We start from the raw sequence: 22,376 nt of genomic DNA on the forward strand, positions 1-22,376 counted from the left end.
TCAACCATATTTTTAAGAATGTTGATATGATCTATATGTTAAATTGCAGCTTAAAGATTCTAGTTTATAATATGATATAAAAACTATGAGGTAATATTATTGAAATTTACAGCAAAAAAATATTAAAGAAAAAATAGTGAAAATTATTAATCAAATTAATACGAAATTTAAAAAAAAATCATATCGACCGTATTTTGATAAGAATCTTGATATGATCTATATGTTAAATTGAAGCTTAAAGATTCTAGTTTATAATATGATACAAAAACTATAAACTAATATTATTACAATTTGCAGGAAAAAATTATTGAAGAAGAAATTGCCAAATTTATAAATCAAGAATAATACGAAATTAAAAAAAAATCATATTGACTGTGTTTGTAAGAATCATGATATGATATGTATGTTAAATTGTAGCTTATAAATGCTAGCTTATGATATGATACAAAAACTGTGAGGTAATGTTATTGAAATTCCCAGGAAAAGCTTATTAAAGGAGTAATTATCAAATGTATAAATCAAAAATTATACCAAATCTTCAACAAATCATATCAACTATATTTTTTAAAATCTTGATATGATCTATATGTTAAATTGAAGCTTAAAGATTCTAGTTTATGATATGATATAAAAGCTATAGAGTAATATTATTAAAATTTCTAGGAAAAGATTATTGAAGAAGAAATTGCCAAATTTATAAATCAAGAATAATACGAAATTAAAAAAAAAATCATATTGACTGTATTTGTAAGAATCATGATATGATATGTATGTTAAATTGTAGTTTATGATATGATGTAAAAACTATGAGATAATATTATTGAAATTCCCAGGAAAAGCTTATTGAAGGAGTAATTATCAAATGTATAAATCAAAAATTATACCAAATCTTCAACAAATCATATCAACTATATTTTTAAAATTTTGATATGATCTATTTGTTAAATTGAAGCTTAAAGATTCTAGTTTATGATATGATATAAAAGCTATAGAGTAATATTATTAAAATTTCTAGGAAACAATTATTGAAGAAGACATTGCCAAATTTATAAATCAAGAATAATACGAAATTAAAAAAGAATCATATTGACTGTATTTGTAAGAATCATGATATATGTATGTTAAATTGTAGCTTAAAAATGCTAGTTTATGATATGATTTAAAAACTGTAAGGTAATGTTATTGAAATTTCCAGGAAAAACTTATTAGAGGAGAAATTATGAAATTTATAAATCAAAAATTATACCAAATATTGAAAAAATCATATCAACTACATTTTTAAGAATCTTGATATGATCTATATGTTAAATTGAAGCTTAAAGATTCTAGTTTATGATACGATATAAAAATTATATGATATTGAAATTTTCTGAAAAAAATTAAATTAAGAAGAAGTTGTCAAATTTATAAATTAAAATAATAGGAAATTCTTAAAAAATCATATCGACTGTATTTTTTAGGATCAGGATATGATATGTATGTTAAATTGTAGCTTAAAACTGGTAGTTTATGATATGATATAAAAACTGTAAGGTAATGTTATTGAAATTTCTTGGAATAACTTATTAAAGGAGAACTAATCAAACTTATAAATCAAAAATTATACCAAATTTTCAAAAAATCATATCAACTATATTTCTAAGAATCTTGATATGATCTATATGTTAAATTGAAGCTTAAAGACTCTAGTTTATGATATGATATAAAAACTGTAAAGTAATATTATTAAAATTTCCAGGAAAAAATTATTGAAGAAAAAATTGTCAAATTTATAAACCAAGAATAATACGAAATTAAAAAAAAATCATATCGACTGTGTTTTTAAGAATCATGATAATGATATGTATGTTAAATTGTAGGTTAAAAATGCTAGTTTATGATATGATATAAAAACTGTAAGGTAATGTTATTGCAATTTCCAGGAAAAACTTATTAAAGGAGAAATTATCAAATTTATAAATCATAAATTATACCAAATTTTCAAAAAATCATATCAACCATATTTTTAAAAATGTTGATATGATCTATATGTTAAATTGCAGCTTAAAGATTCTAGTTTATGATATGATATAAAAATTATAAAGTAATATTATTAAGATTTCCAAGAAAAAATTATTAAAGAAGAAATTGTCAAATTTGTAAATCAAATGTAATACGAAATTTTCAAAAAATCATATCTTATGAAATTTTAAGAATCTTGGTATGATATATATGTTAAATTGAAGCTTAAAGATTCTAGTTAATGATATGATATAAAAACTATAAAGTAATATTATTAAAATTTCCAGGAAAAATGTATTGAAAAAGAAATTGCCAAATTTATAAATCAAAAATAATACGAAATAAAAAAAATCATATCGACCGTGTTTTTAAGAATCATGATATGATATGTATGTTAAATTGTAGGTTAAAAATGCTAGTTTATGATATGATATAAAAACTGTAAGGTAATGTTATTGCAATTTCCAAGAAAAACTTATTAAAGGAGAAATTATCAAATTTATAAATAAAAAATTGTACCAAATTTTCAAAAAATCATATCAACCATATTTTTAAGAATGTTGATATGATCTATATGTTAAATTGCAGCTTAAAGATTCTAGTTTATGATATGATATAAAAATTATAAAGTAATATTATTAAGATTTCCAAGAAAAAATTATTAAAGAAGAAATTGTCAAATTTGTAAATCAAATGTAATACGAAATTTTCAAAAAATCATATCTGATGAAATTTTAAGAATCTTGGTATGATATATATGTTAAATTGAAGCTTAAAGCTTTTAGTTAATGATATGATATAAAAACTATAAAGTAATATTATTAAAATTTCCAGGAAAAATGTATTGAAAAAGAAATTGCCAAATTTATAAATCAAAAATAATACGAAATAAAAAAAATCATATCGACCGTGTTTTTAAGAATCATGATATGATATGTATGTTAAATTGTAGGTTAAAAATGCTAGTTTATGATATGATATAAAAACTGTAAGGTAATGTTATTGCAATTTCCAAGAAAAACTTATTAAAGGAGAAATTATCAAATTTATAAATCATAAATTATACCAAATTTTCAAAAAATCATATCAACCATATTTTTAAAAATGTTGATATGATCTATAGGTTAAATTGCAGCTTATAGATTCTAGTTTATGATATGATATAAAAATTATAAAGTAATATTATTAAGATTTCCAAGAAAAAATTATTAAAGAAGAAATTGTCAAATTTGTAAATCAAATGTAATACGAAATTTTCAAAAAATCATATCTGATGAAATTTTAAGAATCTTGGTATGATATATATGTTAAATTGAAGCTTAAAGATTCTAGTTAATGATATGATATAAATACTATAAAGTAATATTATTAAAATTTCCAGGAAAAATGTATTGAAAAAGAAATTGCCAAATTTATAAATCAAAAATAATACGAAATAAAAAAAATCATATCGACCGTGTTTTTAAGAATCATGATATAATACATATGTTAAATTGTAGTTTAAAGATTCTAGTTTATGATATGATATAAAAACTATACAGTAATATTATCAAAATTTCCAGGAAAAAATTATTGAAGTAGAAATTGTCAAATTTATAAATCAACAATTATACGGAATTTTCAAAAAAAACATATCAATTGCATTTTTAAGAATCATGATATGATATGTATGTTAAATTAAAGCTTAAAGATTCTAGTTTATGATATGATACAAAAATTATATGACATTATTGAAATTTTCAGAAAAAAATTGTCAAATATATAAATCAAAATGATACGAAATTTTCAAAAAATCATATCGACTGTATTTTTAAGGATCAGCATATGATATGTATGTTAAATTGTAGCTTAAAAATGTTAGTTTATGATATGATATAAAAACTGTAAGATAATATTATTGAAATTTCCAGGAAATAGTTATTTACATATATTACAAGTGGGAACATAGACCTAGAAACATAATTACAGTACGAGTGTGGAGAATTGCACGACGAGGTCGTAGACCGAGTCGTGTAATCACATAAGTACTGTAATTATGCTCTAGCCCACGTGTGATATACAGCATTTTATCTACGACTGCTAAAAATTACTAAAAAATCAATTTCTTTAAAAAGTCTATTTGACATTTATAGAAATATTTTGAAATGATTGTTGACAATTTTGAATTGTCAGTTTCAACAACATGTTTACTCATCTGGAATAAGTGTTTTGAAATGTAAAACTATAACAATTAATGTTTATAATAAATAGTATTGTTTCTCTGTAAGTAGATAGCACTTTTTCTTTTGTATTGTTGCTTGTTTCAATAAATTAAGTCTGCTCTGATTAGGCTAAAAATGCGTTACGTAATGAAACCAGTGCGGTAATGAACTTCATTACGTAACTCAAATCACCTCAAATGAGTGCGGTAATGATGACTTATCCAAGCAGTCGTAGATAAAAGTTATTAAAGGAGAAATTGTCAAATTTGTAAATCAAATGTAATACGAAATATTCAAAAAATGATATCAACTGTATTTTTAAGAATGATGATATGATATGTGTGTTAAATTGAAGCTTAAACAGTGTTTTTTATGAAATGATATAAAAACCATAAGGTAAAATTGACAAATTTATAAATCAAAAATTATACCAAATCTTCAAAAAATCATATCAACTATATTTTTAAGAATCTTGATATAAACTATATGTTAAATTGAAGCTTAAAGATTTTAGTTTATGATATTTATAATATAATAAGGTAATATTATTAAAATTTTCAGGAACAAATTATTAAAGAACTTTATTACACAAGAAACTATCACAATAACTTATTTTAGAAATTACAAAATGTTACATTTTGTATGTGTATTGTAATAGTTTCTTGTGAAGGAACCTTTATATCTTAATCCGATGAGCTCCTGTTTTAGTTTATGTTCGTTAACGTTGTTTTCCTGAGGATGACTGTTGTACAGTCGAAACCGGTAGAAAACTAAGCTATTTACAATAAATATCATCGTTTAAGTGCAGTTTTTAATTTATTTAATTCACACGATGATAAGAAAAATACACAACTCCAACTATTTTAAAAGATGGCATGTTTAATTAAGTTTCCAAAATGGTGCAACACTTACCAATTTTCGTTTCATAATAGTTATTTATATTACAAGTGTGCTAGAAACATAATTACTGTACGAGTGTGAAAAATTGCACGACGAACTCTAAGACCAAGTCGTGTAACGTGTGATATACAACATTTTATCTACGACTGCTAAAAATTACTTAAAAATCTATTTCTTTAAAAAGGACTATTTTGACATTTATAAAAATATTTTGAAATGATTGTTAACAATTTTGAATTAGTCAGTTTCAATAACATGTTTACTCATCTGGAATAAGTGCTTAGAAATGTAAAAACATAACAATTAATGTTTATAATAAATAGTATTATTTCTCTTTAAATAGCACTTTTTCTTTTGTATTGTTGCTCGTTTCAATTAATTAAGTCTGTTCTGATTGGGCTAAAAATGCGTTACGTAACTCAAATCACCTCAAATGAGTGTGGTAATGATGACTTATCCAAGCAGTCGTAGATAAAAAATATTCCTGCCTGTTTTTCTGCAAAGAACACGTTATTTAAAAAATTCATACTTTCGTATGCTCTTTGTATTTACTCTTTATTTCCTCTTAACTTTGTTAGAAGATGTGCCACTCAATATCTACGAATTACAAAAAGTGGTTTCAACAAGATGGTTGCCCTTATGTCTTACAAAAAGAGTCTTTCAAATAAGGTTAACCTAAAGACAAAATTAAACAAAAGGAATTATTAGTTTATTTATTATTGATTTTATTGCATTATTTTTTCAAAACTAAAACAAATGCTCAAATTGTTTGCCGTCGGCACTAATACAAGCTCTGCATCGTCGCAGAAAAGATCTTTGTACTAGTTGTGCATTTATTTTTTCTGTTGCTGTATAAATATTGTGGGGCAGTTCGGCAAGATTTTCAATCAGTTTTTAATACACTGTTTCTTTTAAGCAATCCTAATAAACAAATCTAATGCCCAGAGAATCACCCTGACGCAAAAGAGCGGCATGCCTACGCCACAGAAGGAAGAACCCCAACCAACACCTGGAACTTCCGGAACCGCCAAGGACCCCAAGAAGGGTAAAGGTAAGGTTAGTTCCGAAAAAAAGGGTAAGGGCAAAACTGCCGCTCCCAAAATTGCACCCGCCAAACAATAATGGCGGGAGTAGGCTTCATCCAGGCCAACATCCAGCACTGTACATAAGCCTAGCCACGCCTCGCCTTAGTTCGCAAATCGCAAACTGGCATGTTTCACGTGAAATCACTTTAGCGGATCACAAGCATATTCGCTTTGTCATTGTAGCAGACATGACAAAACAAACAGAATTCAGAATCCCCTCACTCACTGATTGGTGCTCTTTTTGTAGACACATCATCGATGAAATCAAAACAAAGATTGAAAGCAGAGAGGATCTCGAAATAGCCTCTTTTCAACTAAACAATCTCATACATAGTGCGTATGAATCAAGCTGTCCCATAAAACACAAAAGAGCACAATCCAATGTGCCTTGGTGGAATAAGGACCTTGAAAACCAGCGAGTCATGGTTAGAAAACTATATAATAAAGTCAGGAATTCCAAACTCGAGCAAACATGGGATGTCTATAGAAAAGCCCTAACGGAATATAACTTGGCTATCCGTAAAGCCAAAAGAAAAACCTGGCGCAGCTTCTGTGAAGGCATAGACAATACGCCTACAGTTGCTCGTCTGCATAAGATCTTGGCAAAAGATCACAACACTGATCTAGGCCACCTATGCAAACAAGATGGTAAATATACAGAGGATGCTAAGGAATCGTTGAAGCTCCTACTGAGTACACACTTTCCTTCCTCAAAAGTCTGCTCCCATGCAGATGCCGACCCTGAAGTAATGGACATAACCCGTCCATCAGGTAGGGTTCGCAGCACAGCTGGAAATATTTTCACACCCAACAGAGTAAGGTGGGCTATCTCGAATTTCAAGCCCCTAAAATCACCTGGAGGAGATGGAATTCTGCCTATCTTTCTGCAAAAAGGCTTAGAAGAACTTCTCCCAATAATAATATCCCTATATATAGCTAGCTACAGCTTTAGCTATATACCCACTCTATGGAGGAAAGTAAAGGTGGTCTTCATACCTAAAGGTGGTAGGCGTTCAAACGCGGACCCCAAGGCGTACAGACCAATTAGCCTAACTTCATTTCTCCTCAAAGGGATGGAAAAGGTAATCGATCAATACCTAAGGAATGGAGTGCTTCTCACAAATCCACTCCACCCTAGCCAACATGCTTACCAGAAAGCAAAATCAACAATTACCGCTCTCCATGCTTTGACTAGCACCTTAGAGGAGGCAATTGCAACCAAAGAGATAGCCCTTTGTGCTTTCATAGATATAGAGGCTGCGTTTGATAACACCTCATATGAATCCATAGAGAAGGCTTTAAACGTAAAAGACATACATCCGTCGACAATCAAGTGGTGTATAGCCATGTTGAAAAGTCGGCAGATCACAGCCAGTCTGGGAGGCGAGTCGTTGACTATAAAGGCGCTAAGAGGATGTCCCCAAGGGGGAGTGCTATCACCTCTATTATGGTGCCTGGTAGTTGATGACTTGATGAACACCCTAACTAATAACGGATTTAAGATACAAGGGTATGCTGATGACCTGGTAATCACAATCCGAGGTAAATATGATTCAATCATAACTCAGCTAATGCAGAAAGCCCTACTACTCACCAGTACTTCGTGCAGAAGCAATGGGCTCAGCATCAATCCCAATAAAATCGAAATAATCCCTTTCACTCGGAGAAGGAAGCTACAAATAAAAGCACCCTCCATTGAAAGCAGAACTATTAACCTCAAAACAGAAACTAAATACCTAGGGGTAATACTTGACAGTAAACTAAACTATAACTCACACTTAGATAAGGTGAGGAAAAAGGCCATCATGGCAAACCAGATCTACCGCAGGATCCTAGGAAGGAACTGGGATCTCAAACCACGAATGGCTCATTGGGCCTACGTAGCAATAATCAGACCCATGGTCGCCTACGCCTCATTGGTTTGGTGGCCAAAAACAAAACATAAGACAGTTCAACAACAGCTGGCACAAATCCAGCGGTTAGCATGTCTTAACATAACAGGTGCAATGAGATCCTGTCCGACGGCTGCTTTGGAAGCCCTAATCGGTCTCACACCGCTCCACATATATATACAAAAGGAGGCAGCCATAAGTGCCTTATCACTGAAAACAGTTTCTTCACTCAAGTTGAGGCAGGGTAATCTCAGAGGACACCTCGAGATCCTCAAAGATCCATGTCTAAATCACCTGATTGAAATTAAAACGGACCTTATACCGACGGAATACAATTTCAACCAACCGTATAAGGTCATATTTAGTAGCAGGGATGATTGGGCGAAAGGAGGGCCTCAACTAAAAAGAGGAGCCCTAGCCTGGTACACCAATGCTTCAAAGACAGTAAGATCTGGAGTAGGCATGGGCATCAGTGGACCAAATAGCCACATCAAATTGCCCCTCAGCTCGGACTTAACAATTTTCCAAGCAGAAGTTCTTGCTATAAACTTCTGCACCGCTTTGAACCTACAGAAGGGACAAAAAGGTGCATCCATAAACATTTTCACAGACAGTCGGGCCGCCTTAAAGGCAATTCAGGCCTACACGTGTGGCTCCGCACTGATCAGAGAGTGCACCAACAACCTGAGAGAACTCGCTAGGGGCAAGGATGTTACCCTATGGTGGGTTCCAGGTCACAGCAACATTGAGGGCAATGAGAAGGCCGACAAGCTGGCCAAAGAGGCAGCAAACACGCCCTTCATTGGACCCCAACCTGGATGTGGACTACAAAAAAGCCACCTAAAACAAATAATCAACAACTGGGAGGCTTCAAAGATAGCCTTACGCTGGAAAGAACTTCCAGGTCACAGACAAGCGAAGAGTATGATAACTCCGTCGCAAAACAAAACCAAAGAGGTTTTATGCCTCAGCAAAGGGGATCTAAGAACGCTCTCAGGCTACCTAACCGGCCATGTGCCCCTAAAATACCACCTCTTCCACATTGGACAAGCTGAGGATCAAACTTGTCGACTATGCAACGACGAGTCAGAAACTGCTGAACATATACTGTGCAATTGCGTCGCCAGAGGACGTCTAAGGCACAACGTCTTCGGTAAAACTCCCCTGTTACCTACCGACATAAAGGTTCAAGGCCTCAGGACAATACTAAGGTTCCTACATTAAGGACCTACATTTGCCCTAAACCTTTGGAGGGCTAAAGTTACAATAGATCTTATAGGTCGCGGTAACGAGAGGGGCCGCCCTCCTCAGCCCGGCAGCAATAATAATAATAATAATGCCCAGAGAATGAGGAGGCCATGTAATCGAACCAAGATGCCCAATCCATCTTTCAGGATATTCTGTATGCAATCCCGTACAGGACAAGCATAATGAGCTGGGCAACCATCTTGTTGAATCTTGTTGTGTGGCACATTTTTAACAAAGTTGATAAATTATTTTGGAGGAAATACAAATAACGTATGACTTTTTTGAATAACGCCTTTTTTGCAGAAAAACAGACAATAATATTTTTAGAAAAAGAAAAATGGCAAGTATACCATTTTGGAAACTTGACTAAACAAGCCATCTTTTAAAATAACTCCTCTTTTTAGAAATTGTGTATCAAACTTAATAGACATAAATTGTTTCAACCTTAACTTAATCAAACTAATATTTTTTTTTTGCAAAACTAACGACTTTTGTTGTTTAATTTATGACTTCTATAGCATTGTTCATAAATTCATAATAATTTCTGACCGTAGCACCTAAAGATATGATTTTTCACATTTTCAAAAATATGTCTATTACCACTTAACTAAGAGATATGGAATTTTTTTCTTATTTTTACCAAAACAGGGTATGTGTTGGCCTCACCACGTTAAGGTTCGGGGCATTTTGTATATTTTAAAGCTAGATGGCTTCTTTTTCAATAGATTACTCAAAAAAGAAAATCATTTCGGAAGTGAAATCGAGATTTAATGGTCTGTACCGAACGAATTCCGAACGTAAAACCCTTTTTGAATGGAAATGGATCGCGTTTAAATTAAATCCGGTGAACAATAAGGTTTGAAAGGAAAGGGGAACCGAGAAAAAACTTACCTTTCATTATCGGCACGGTTAGCGATTTCTCATAAACGGTCGATTCCGATTCAGTCTTGTACAATAGCCTGAAAACAAAAATAAAAAATAACTCAATTATTCCCCCCTTTTATCCTTATCCGTTTATATTTTGCATCCCTTATCTCAACTTGTTTACTTTTCATTATAATTCATGAGAAAAACCGACAAAGTCACTTTACTAAAACATTTTTGTTTGATATTTTTAAATTGTAGTAAAATCTATTTAATAATTTATAATTGTGGGCGAGCTTTTGGTGGGATTAGTATTGCTCGATTTAGTAAATTTACTTCGAGGTATTTTCTCCCTTTAGGTTTTAAGTGGAATTAGATTAATTTAGTAAATGGCTGTGGGGCTGCTTCGACGGAGTGTTTTAGAAGTTTGAATTTTGTGTGGGTGCGCACATTCTTCACCGCTTATTAGCATATTGCTGGGCCCTCCTACCTGAGCTAAACGAGAGTAATTTTAAGGTTTGTTAAACTCCACGGAATTAATTAAAAATGGAAATAAAATATTCCTTTATGGGAAATAAGCATGTGTTGCGTACAACCCCGATAAATTTTTAAACATAAAATAACAGGTGGTCTTTTAGTTAATTCTAATATTGTTTTGCAAGTCATATTACACGTGCCGTTTAAAAAGTCTGCGCTAGAAAAATGGTAATCACCTCCAATATAAATTACAAACGTCCCGCATAACGTCTACGATTTACATAAAATTTAAAATTTTCTTCCATATATCACAACGAGGTGCATTATGAATGTATATTAATGCACATGTGCACGTGTTGTAGTTCAACGGCGGCGACGACGACCTCTCTCGTCTCGGAAGCAGACCAGAAGCAACAAGTCTCCGGGTAAACAATCGATAATAAACAAACAAGGGGTGGGATGTGTTTATTTTTTGATGGTTGGGGGCCTCATTTCGCGTTCATAACATGGATGGTGATAGGGGGTGAAGAGGGGTTGTTTTAAACCCTATATCCGTTAATTCTCATCTATTCTCTTGGATCTCGCTCAATTCAATAAGGACTGAAACCATAGTTGAAATTAGTAATCCATTAGTGTAACCCATTATCCATGACAATCTGATTATAGGGATATTGAAGTCTTTATACAATGTATATCATATCTATATGGTTGTATTTTTAGTATTTAAAGTAATTTCAAATATTCATATACAGGTGTCCCGCAACGATTGTACAAAACTGCATCAGCGTATTCTATGATCAAAAATAAACAAAAAAAGCCTAATAAACATAGGTCCGAAAATGAACCATTTTCGAGATATTCAAAGATTTAGTTTCATAAGTTGATATTGTTATAATCTGTTTTTTATTTAAATCAATTGTTAAAGTGTCGTCAAGTTGGTATTGAAAGTAAAAGCGCATGTCGTGACTTTTACTTTAATTGTGTGCCACCACTGTCTATCAAATTTGTTAAGATTGATTAAAAAACAATTTTCATATAATTTTTTTGCTGCTAAATCTACCATAAAAATGTTAAGAAAGGGTGGAACGGGATGTCAACTGTCTAAACGCGAAAAAACTCTATAATTAGGTATTGTGAAGAAGTACAGACGGAGACACCAAATACAAATTTAAAATATATATGTGATAAAGCTTCACGTATTTTTGATGTATGTGTATTGCACTTGAGTTTTAAAATTAAATTTATATTCAACATAATTGTATTAGGTTCACAGCACGACGGTTTTTAAAATTATTCAAACCTACAAAAAATATCAAACTGTAAAAAAACCAAAAACACAAGGGCGTTGTAAAATGAACTACAAAACGGATAATAATTTATATTTTATTAAAGAAGAGTTAGGAAGACAAATACAAAAATTGCATGAAAAGAAACAGTATTTTAATCTTAATGATTTACTTAATTTTGCAAGAAATGAATGTGATTTTACTAATGGTAGATCGAAATTACAAAAAATTATAAAATCTATGGGATATAGATATAAAAAGATTAGCAATAGAAAAGTGAAAAAGAAAGACATACTTGCAATACCTAGAATCCGGAGAGTATACTTTTGTTTTTCTTGACGAAACTTGGATTTACGAAAATGGCACCCAAGTTTATCAATGGGTAAATGAAAATGAAAGATTCGGTATTCCGCAAAGAGCAGAAGGCGAAGGAAAAAGATTTACAATCTTGCACGCAGGCACTTCGTCAGGTTTTTGCCAAATTGCGATCTCTTGCTCAGTGACAACACGGAGCACAGAGATTATCATAAAAATATGACGTCAATTATTTTTATGGAATGGGTGAAAAATCAATTACTTCCAGCATTAAATAATTTGGGTGCGAAGTGTGCGGTAGTAATGGATAATGCTCCATATCACTCAAAACAAATCGAGAAAGCTCCAAGTTACTGCACAAAAAAAATGAACATAATATACAGTTTGAACCAACCTTAAATAAAAAATCGTTATGGGAAATAATCCGTTATTACAAGCCTCAAATTGAAAAATCCTTTGAAATTGACAAATTAATAAGACTGTTCTTCGCCTTCCTCCATACAATTGCCAATATAATCCCATTGAACTATGTTGGGCGTTCTTAAAAACTTATTACAATAAACATGTTCAGTCCAGCTCGGAGAAAAAGATCTGTCGTGTCAAGGAGACTTGGCAAAAAGCTCTTGGTCATTACACTCCGGAGATATGGGCAAATAGTGTTCGCCACTGTGAAGAACTAATTAAAAAAGATTGGACAACATTAATGGGAAATTCATTAATAACTGATTTACCTCCTGCCATCATCCAACTAGCGGAAGACTCAGATTCTTCCAGTAATTCTGATTTTTAAACAATATTCAAATTTTAATTATAGCACTTAATTATGTTATCTTAATATATTGCTCACAAGTTTTAATTTCAAAACGTAGATATTAGCCAAGTGACGAGAGATTAGTGGCTTCGTCTTTAAAGTGACAATCAGTGACAACTTCGTTTAGAATATACACAACCTTACTTATTATTTAGTGGAAAATATTATAAAGCGTGGTCATAGAACATGGTATCTAGGGTGGTACAGACCGTTTTTTTATCAAAATTTGGCAATGACAATTGATTTAAATAAAAAACAGATTATAACATCATGAATTTAAATTTGTTTTTATAATAATTAAGTCGTTACTATGATTACGATAAGTTGTCTAATCCAAGGACAGTAGAATCTAACAGGACTGCTACATCCATTGTATTTTTGTAGTCCACTACGGATTGGTTGCCCGCACTCTACGTCACACTATTTGCCACGCCTGGTAACTGTCTGTGTTTTTAGAGGTTATATGATAGACATTAATACGTCTAAAAACATAAAACTTCAAAAATAATATGAATAAGTCTAGGATATAACCTCTAAAAACACAGCAAACGCATAGACCATAACAACAGCTGGGCGTGGAAAATGATGTGACGTAGTTTGCGGGCAGGTTGTCACAACAATGGATACTACTGTCCTTGGTCTAATCAAAAAAAAATAATAATACTTCACGAAATTATTATTTTACTATTTAATTTAATAAAACTATTAAGTATGGGTCCTATTAATTACTCCAAGGAAGAGATGGCGGATATGGTGTATTGTTACGGACTAGCTGATGGAAATGCGTCGTTAGCAGCTCGTCATTACGCGCAAAGGTTCCCGAACAGACGATTGCCTAATAGTCACACCTTTAGCAGACTATTTCTCAGATTAAAAGAAACGGGAAGCGTAACCCACAGCCATTCCACGGAGAGACATTACACAAGGCCGGTGGAATTAGAAGAAGCAGTTTTGAGAAGAGTCGATGAACCAGCATTAGAAGAATTTCTGCACAAGAAAACATTAACAAAACAACCGTTCACCGCATTTTAAGGGAGCAGTTGCTTTATCCTTATCATTACAATACCGTTCAAGCTCTAACAGAAAATGATGGCGAAAAAAGAGAGATTTTTTGTAGGTGGGCCATACAGGAAGAGATAGTAAACGTCGACTTTCCCATAAACATTGTATTTACGGATGAAGGAACATTTACTCAAAGCGGAATTTTTAATATTCATAATGCGCACGTTTGGAGCGATGAAAATCCCCATGCAATACTAGAAACTCATCATCAGTGGCGATTCAGTGTTAATGTATGGGCTGGAGTTATAGGTGATCAGTTATTAGGTCCATTTTTTTCTTCCAAAGAGATTGACAGCCGATGCCTACATACATTTTTTACAAAATGACCTTACAGAGGCATTTGATGAATTATCTCAACAAATTCTAGAAGATTGCTACTTTATGCACGATTATGTACGCGCTACTCGGGCATACTTAACCCTTTGTGTCCCAAGAAGACAAAAATTTTGAAACTTTGTGACAGAATTAAAACACTATCAAAATACACTCAGTAAAGGCCTTTGGAATCAATTTTAGCAAAATATGACAATCCCCCCATTCCAGGGGGATAGTGGTATTTGAAAGTACTGTCAGGCATTGAAATATATTTTAGTGATGTTGCAGTATACAAAAACTTTTATTGCTAATATGAAAATAATACATTTTTTATTACGTTAGAAAATAAGTAACACTTGCTTTAGCTAAATCACATTATGATATTCAAAAAAACAGTTCTTTCTTTCATTACAACATAAATAAACATTGCGCGCAGTCCATTTTGAGTGGGGTCTGGACTCAATATAGCTTTGGCAGAACAATTTTCACACCTTCCTCTTTCTTTTCCAAAAGTAATCCATTGCGTACCACGGTTCCCAAGTTTTACGCCGTCAGTAACAGAATAGCCGTACGTTCGTCTTTTGGGTAACTGACATTTTCATGGACGCAGCAAGAAAAGCCCGTGCCACCACTTCTTGGTACGGCGTTCGATTGCATACACTAGTCAAAGTTGATCGGCATGATCTACCGAACCCATGTTTTTATTGTAATCATCAACGACTGAAGGACAGCGCACATCAATTTTCGTTCCATTCTTTTCCTTCCTTTTTACGGTGGTCTCTTCTGTTCCATGAAAATTAGAGCAAAATTTCACGTACTTATTGTCCTTTCTTTTGTAATAACTTATATCTAAATTTGAGATCCGGTAATCATATATATCCTCTTTTCATTCGTTTATCATCTATCAAATTTTTTGGTGCACAATTTTTGTGAGACCTTATTGATCCACAAGCTAAGGTTTTCTTAATTTTCAGTTTTTCCAAAAGACGGATACTTGTAAAAAAGTTATCGAAATAAATCAGGACAATCCTTTCACCTAATCCATAATTCTTCTTCATTTTCAGGAGATTTTCCCTGATACACATCAAATTTCTTTATGTACCCTTTCTTATCTGCTAAGCACCAGAGCTTATAACCCCTTTTTATGGGCTTCATGGCATTGAATTGTTTCATACTTGACCTCCCTTTGAAGATTATCATGGATTCATCCATAGCCAACTGCTTAGTTCCATGATGATAACTGGATAACTGACTGTTAAGTGTTTGAAGATACGGACGGATCTTGTGTAGTTTATCCGTACTGTTCGTAGGAATAATGCTGTTATCGTTGACATCCAGATATGATAAAATCCCCTGAAACCTGTTACGGGTCATTGGTCGTATGGCAAGTAGTACACCCAACCCTTCAGCATTACTTCAGAAATGTTTATAGCTTGGCTAACTATGATAACTCATTAAGAAATTTATGCCAAAAAAACAGCAACTTTTCTTCTTTCAAGTTTAGCGTTTTATTCCTTTGGGTGGCGTACAAATGACTTTGAAAGGTAATATCTTTTACACAGTTATCCATCAGTGTTAGAAAATAATCTGTTTGATTATTGCAAGTTGCAAAAGTATCACCAATTATTCCTTCTGGATAATCGTATCAATAACCTGTTTTTTCCGTTTTGTCAATTTTCTATCAATTTCTGCCTTGTTCTTCTTCTTGGGCCTTTTGCCACGTATTTCTACTACTTCAGTGTCACTTTCCTCATTTTGATTAGTTAGTTGTTCACTATTTTCTTCTTCATGTTCATCTTCCAGCATAGGTGTCTCACTAGCACTAGTTATAACAATGTCATCTTCTTCATCTTCTATGTCTGTCTGTTCAGAATTATCAAACGGGATATTTTGTAATTCACACAAACTTTTTCAACCTCAACCAAAAGTTCTTCATCAGTCAAAGCTTTGTTCAAGTACCAAAACGTATCTGTATTCGCTTGGCTCATTTTTACGTCAATCTCAATATTGTACCTGTTATTATTCTGACGGTACTTTTATGTTAGTAACTTTTTACAAAATGTAACTTTTTTCGAGATAAAACAAAAAAATGTTTGAAAATTATAATTGCAATACGTAAACAATACACGAAACTACTTACAAATCACACCTAATAACCATTTATCAAAGAGATGCTTTTTTGGACAACAAAATTCAGCAACACCACTTTTCACTAAACTTCTAACCTCACATCTGGATGAATAAGTATAAATATACCGAAAAACCCTACAGTGCGGATTGCGTTATTGTTTATACAGATTCCTTCTTGTATAGTAGAAAGTACCGACAGCTCTAAATGAGCCAAATAGATGACTACAGTTTAAAATCAGTGCTTAAAACTGCCGGTACTTTAAAGTACCGTCGGGACACAAAGGGTTAAATAACAGATTTGGCAATAAGTGGATTGGCCGAGGAGGTCCAGTCCCGTGACCACCTCGTTCACCACATTTAAATTCGTTAGATTTTTGGTTTTGGGGACATTTAAAACAAATTGTTTATTCTGAAGACGTTCAAAATGTGCAGGATTTGAAGAATAAAATTAGTAACGCATTTGACACAGTAAAACAAATTCCTGGTATCTTTGAACGCATTAGAAGTTCATTTAGAAAACGTATCCGTTTGTGTTTAGAAGTAAATGGTGCGCATATTGAACATTTATTATGACATGAATCTTTTCCAATTTGTTAAATATTCGTTGTTTTTATGCTGGTTGAACGATTTTCTTCGACAATCTTTGTTACTTGTTTTGTTAAATTATTAATTAACTTAATATTATCTTATTATTTATTAAACTTTATCTTAACCCTTTTTAGGGCAGAGGTGATATTTTTACCACCATAATTTTTTTAAGTTTTTTATAAGAAAATAATCAAATTTAATTTTCTTTTGTAAGTTGGCAACTTATTTAGTGATCTGTCAATAATATGACGTGAAGAAATGCATAACTGTCATAACATTGTTTTTTTACTGTCACCTGTTGAATGTTCAAAAATAGTGTTTTTTCGTACAAAATTTTGTATAACGGTCTATTTTGTAGATCTTCGAGATTTTGAGGTAAGTTTTATTATTTACATGTTATATTGGATTTGTCCTAAGTATTTTGACACATATTTTTATCTTTGGGTATCCTGGTTTTTCAAATAAATTGCTTTTTGTGGTGGGAAGCATATTCCCTCTGCCTGCGAGTGGCTGCTATATTTTTTGCTTTGCTTTGGCAGATGAGTGCAAAAAGTGGCTTAGACAAAGGTTTATCAGAATTCGAAATAGAGCATGCGCTTGAAGAGCTTTTTGAGTTGCCTGATGACCCAGAAGTGTCTGACGATAACCTGGAAGCCGAAGAGGAAGAAGCTCCGTACAGCACCGCTCGGCTTCAAAAAATACTGGAAAATCCCGATGATCCGTCAAAGTCTCCGCACCTCCTGCATAATCAGACCAGCCTACAATCATCAGAAATTATGGATACTGAAGCCATTCCACCAGCTGATTTACAAAGTGAAGACCTGTCCGTGTATGTAAGTCAACAAATTGAAAATAGTAGCTCAATTACTGTAAGGCCGGCTAGGCGGTTGACGCGATCTCGATATTCAACTTCCGAACTCAGTACCTCACCTGACGACACTGATGATTCTGATCTCGAAGAAGAGACATGGGAAAAAACATATTGGACTTCTCGGCCCGTTGCTGAAGATTTTGACAAGATTCCTTTGACTACTAAGCAAAGCTTCAATCCTAAAACTAGGCCCATCCGCATTTTTGAAAAGTTTTTTACAAATGAAGCTATAGAACTTATTGTGTCGCAAACAAACTTATATGCCGACCAAATGAAAATAAAAGAGTGGACGCCCGTGACTACTGATGAAATAAAAGCCTTTTTAGGCATTCTCATAATAATGGGTTATAAAGTTCTGCCCATGATAGATCTGTATTGGTCGTCTGATCCAGGTTTTCGAGAAAATGACATAGCAGAAATAATGCCAGTAAAAAGGTTCAAGAAAATTATGCGCAGCCTACACTTGAATGATAACGCGCGACAACCTGAAAGAAATAGTCCCGAATACGATAGGTTGTTCAAACTGAGGCCATTGATAAATATTATACTCTTCAAAGGACGGTCTTCGCTAAAGCAATACCTACCTCTCAAGCCCATCAAACGGGGATACAAAATTTGGTGTAGATGCGACAGTGAGACAGGATATTTGTATGAATTTAGTATTTATACTGGGAAAACGGATGGAGTGGAAAAAGGGCTGAGAGCAAAAGTCGTGAAGAACTTGACGCAACATTTAATTGATAACAATATAAAGAATGTTCACGTTACATTTGACAACATCTTCACAGATAACAAACTTTTAGAATATTTGTATGAACATAACATATATGCAACTGGCACCGTGCGTAGGCACAGAGAAGGATTACCTCAACTTACAAAAGGTCCAAACGCTAGAAAACTAAAGCTATCTAAGGGTGAATTTAAATGGCGTGTGAAGGACAATGTTGCTTTTATAATTTGGCAGGATAATAAGGAGGTACTACTTTTGAGCAGTGCGTTCCATCCAAACGTCGGAGTTTGTACTACTTTGAGGACTCAGAAAGACGGCAGTAAAGTGCCAATTCGCTGCCCTTTAGCCATTAAGCAGTATACTAAGCGAATGGGAGGCGTGGATAAATTCGACCAGATCAAAACCACATACACAGTTGGAAGAAGAAGCAAACAATGGTGGCTTCGCCTTTTTTACTTTCTCCTTGATGCTAGCATCATTAACGCTTTTATTATGAGCAAGATAAGTAAAGTAAATCTGACGCATTTGGAGTTTCGCGTAGCCCTAGCTCGAGGGCTTATTGGTGTATACTCCAGTCGAAAAAGACGATCCACCATTCCCACCTACGTGATCAGAAAAAAGTTGATACAGGCCGACACTCGCCAGAAAGCCATTCATGTGGTTGCTGATGAAGTACGATTCTCGAATGTTGGAGATCATTTACCTTGTCCGTCGGAGACATATAAACGATGCAGACTTTGCAGTACGAAAACAAACGATAAACGCACTAAAATAATGTGCGAAAGATGTGCAGTACCTCTCTGCGTTGTCCCTTGCTTTACTGCATTTCACAGGCAGTAGGTAATTATTATTAATCAATATAATAATCAAGGATAAGCTATGTGTGTAATATATATATATATATGCGAATAAATATGTTTTTTTTGTAAGTACTTTAGTTATTACTATGGAGGTAGTTGCACAGGCAAAGGGAATATAATTCCCACCATAGAAATAATAATAATAATAATAAAATATATGTATATTTTGGTTTCTTATCTCATAATGTAACTAAATCCAGGATTAGTTTTAAATTATCGCCTTTAAATCATTATACCCTATAAAGGGTTAACGATCGTAACCATGGTAATCATATAATTACTGCATCTAAATCGTTAGAATTAATGATGTTTACAATAAGTCAGCTTATGAAACTAAAACTTTGAATATCTCGAAATTGGTCCATTTTCGGACCTATGTTTATTAGACTTTTCTTGTCTGTTTTCGATCAGAGAATACGCTGATGCAGTATTGTACAATCGTTGCGGGACACCCTGTATATATTCTCAAAGTTATAAACTTTTATAGTATCCACCTATTTTACATGCCGATATCTTTGAGGTTTTTAGAAATAGGGGAATATTAAATATATCGTTAGGAAGCCTGATCTTTCCTTCATCTAAAATCATTGTTTTATTGATATTGTATACTAACCTAAATACGTCTGTGCAAGAAAGAGGTAACTCGTTTAGAAGAGTGGGAATAATTAAAGAATACCTGTCCCTCTTAAAAATCGATGATTTTTTTTTAATTGGTAGGAAATGACTCAAAAGATGTGTTAATGATAAAAAAAAAGTGCAGTACTTACCGAAAAATCACTTTAAAGTTTTAAATCCTAACCTGAAATTGTTTAATTTATGGCCACGCACTAAATAAAAAGTTATTTTCACTAAACTTGTTGAGATTACAACATATTTACGGATGAAAACCTTATTTCTTAGGCTATCAATGCATAACGACAATTACCTGTCGTTAGATAGAATTGTTTCTACCAAATGTGTGTTAATAGACTTTATGTTAATAGATTATAGCTACTATGCTTATTTATCATTTATATTTACAACATAAAGATATTTCAGTCGTTTGACAGATCAATTGATACACAATCTCAATACTTTATGTTAATAGATTATAGCTATTATGCTTATTTATCATTTATATTTACAACATAAAGATATTTCACTCGTTTGACAGATTAATTGATGCACAATCTATTAACACAAAGTCTATTAACACACATTTGGTAGAAACAGTTCTATCTAACGACAGGTAATTGTCGTTATGCATTAATAGCCTAAGAAATAAGGTTTTCATTCGAAAATATGTTGTAATCTCAATAAGTTTAGTGAAAATAACTTTTTATTTAGTGCGTGGCTATAAATTAAACAATTTCAGGTTAGGATTGAATACGAAAATGCATATTTAACATTACTTTGAACTTCCAAAAAGAAACGTCAAATCGCAACTTTAAAGTGATTTTTCGGTAAGTACTACACTTTTCCGCACTATTTTTTTATTATTAACGCATCTTTTGAGTCATTTCCTACCGATTAAAAAAAAACATCGATTTTTAAGACGGACAGGTAATCTTAATATTTTGGCGGGCTGACCTTGATCTTGAGGTTAATATCTCGGGAAATTTAGTTCTCGGGTCCTTCAGGAACAGATATATGTATATTTGTATGGTTTAGATTTCTTCGAGGATAATTCAGAAACACTTGTTAACTTTTACTTGATAAGGAAAACTGAGTTGTCAAAAAAAATTCTTAGTTCACACTTAGGTTAAAAAATTTAAGGTTAATTTTACGTAGATTCGACAACGCTTGGCTCTAGCCAAATTTGAACTCTCCTCGCTGTCAATTTGCGCGGCCTTATATACCCTTTTTGGACAAAGGCATCTTGGATATCCAAATTTGATCGTCTCAGTTTGAATCTGGGTTCTCTGATTGGTTGATTCAGTGGCGGGAATTATAAATTACACAGGTTGGCCAAAATAATTGATTTTTTTAAAGAAAATAACTATCAATTTTGAAAATATTCGAAATTATTAATAAACTTTATATTTGATTAAGATTTTGTAATTTTGTTGCTAATTTTTCGTTTTTTTTAGATAAACGCGCTTTCGGGTGTCAATTTCCTTCGAGAAAGTCGTAATTTGATGTTGAAGTTTGGAAATGAAAAATTGGAATTTAGATATAAAAAATGATACCGAAATGGATGAAATTGCGGCCTAATCGATACAATCTATCGATCTCGCATGTTTTTAGAATCTAAAATCGTCTAAAAAGTCGCCAAAATCAATACTTGTCAAAAGTGTAAATGACAAGGTCAAATTTGACAGTCAAAAAATAAGGCCCTAATTTTTCTTAAATCTAAACGAAAATTATAACAAAACGTAACTATTTAGCCTAATCCATAATACTAAATTTCTTAAATTTAATTAGTTTTTTCTGTTTCTTCGGAAACAGGGATCTTATTACAATATCTTGATATCAAGAAAGAAAAGATATAAAGTACGTCGTCGTATACAAATACATGGTAAAATTATCTTACTTTAAACTCGTGTGCAGCCGTTATTGAACCGATTTTAAAAAAAGCTTTGTCAATTTGAAAAGACCACTCTTTGGGCTATCTAATTCTGGGTTATATCCGGTCAATATCTTTAGGCATCGCCCAACACGCCTAGTAAACAACCTTAAAAATAGAATCGATGTATTTAAATGTTTACGGTGTCATAACTTTCTTATATGATAGAGACTAAATTACGAGATCATATAGAAT

The 22,376-nt window shown here is 32.6% G+C and overlaps 1 protein-coding gene across 4 annotated transcripts in view; it reads right to left on the reverse strand.

Moving 5' to 3' along the window:
• Window positions 1-22,376, reverse strand: part of LOC111420701 (uncharacterized) — a 135,537-nt gene that overhangs the window by 58,063 nt on the left and 55,098 nt on the right. For 2 of the 4 annotated variants that reach the window (XM_071201397.1, XM_071201396.1), the window contains exon 3: window positions 10,219-10,286. In XM_071201397.1, coding sequence (XP_071057498.1) covers window positions 10,219-10,286 — 68 coding nt within the window. Of the gene's footprint in view, window positions 1-10,218; window positions 10,287-20,403; window positions 20,637-21,205; window positions 21,421-22,376 lie in introns of those variants that run through there. The other 2 variants (XM_071201399.1, XM_071201398.1) reach the window with 2 other exon arrangements.

The sequence above is a fragment of the Onthophagus taurus genome, chromosome 1 (genome assembly GCF_036711975.1).
Source record: "Onthophagus taurus isolate NC chromosome 1, IU_Otau_3.0, whole genome shotgun sequence".
NCBI classification, from domain to species: Eukaryota; Metazoa; Arthropoda; class Insecta; order Coleoptera; family Scarabaeidae; genus Onthophagus; species Onthophagus taurus.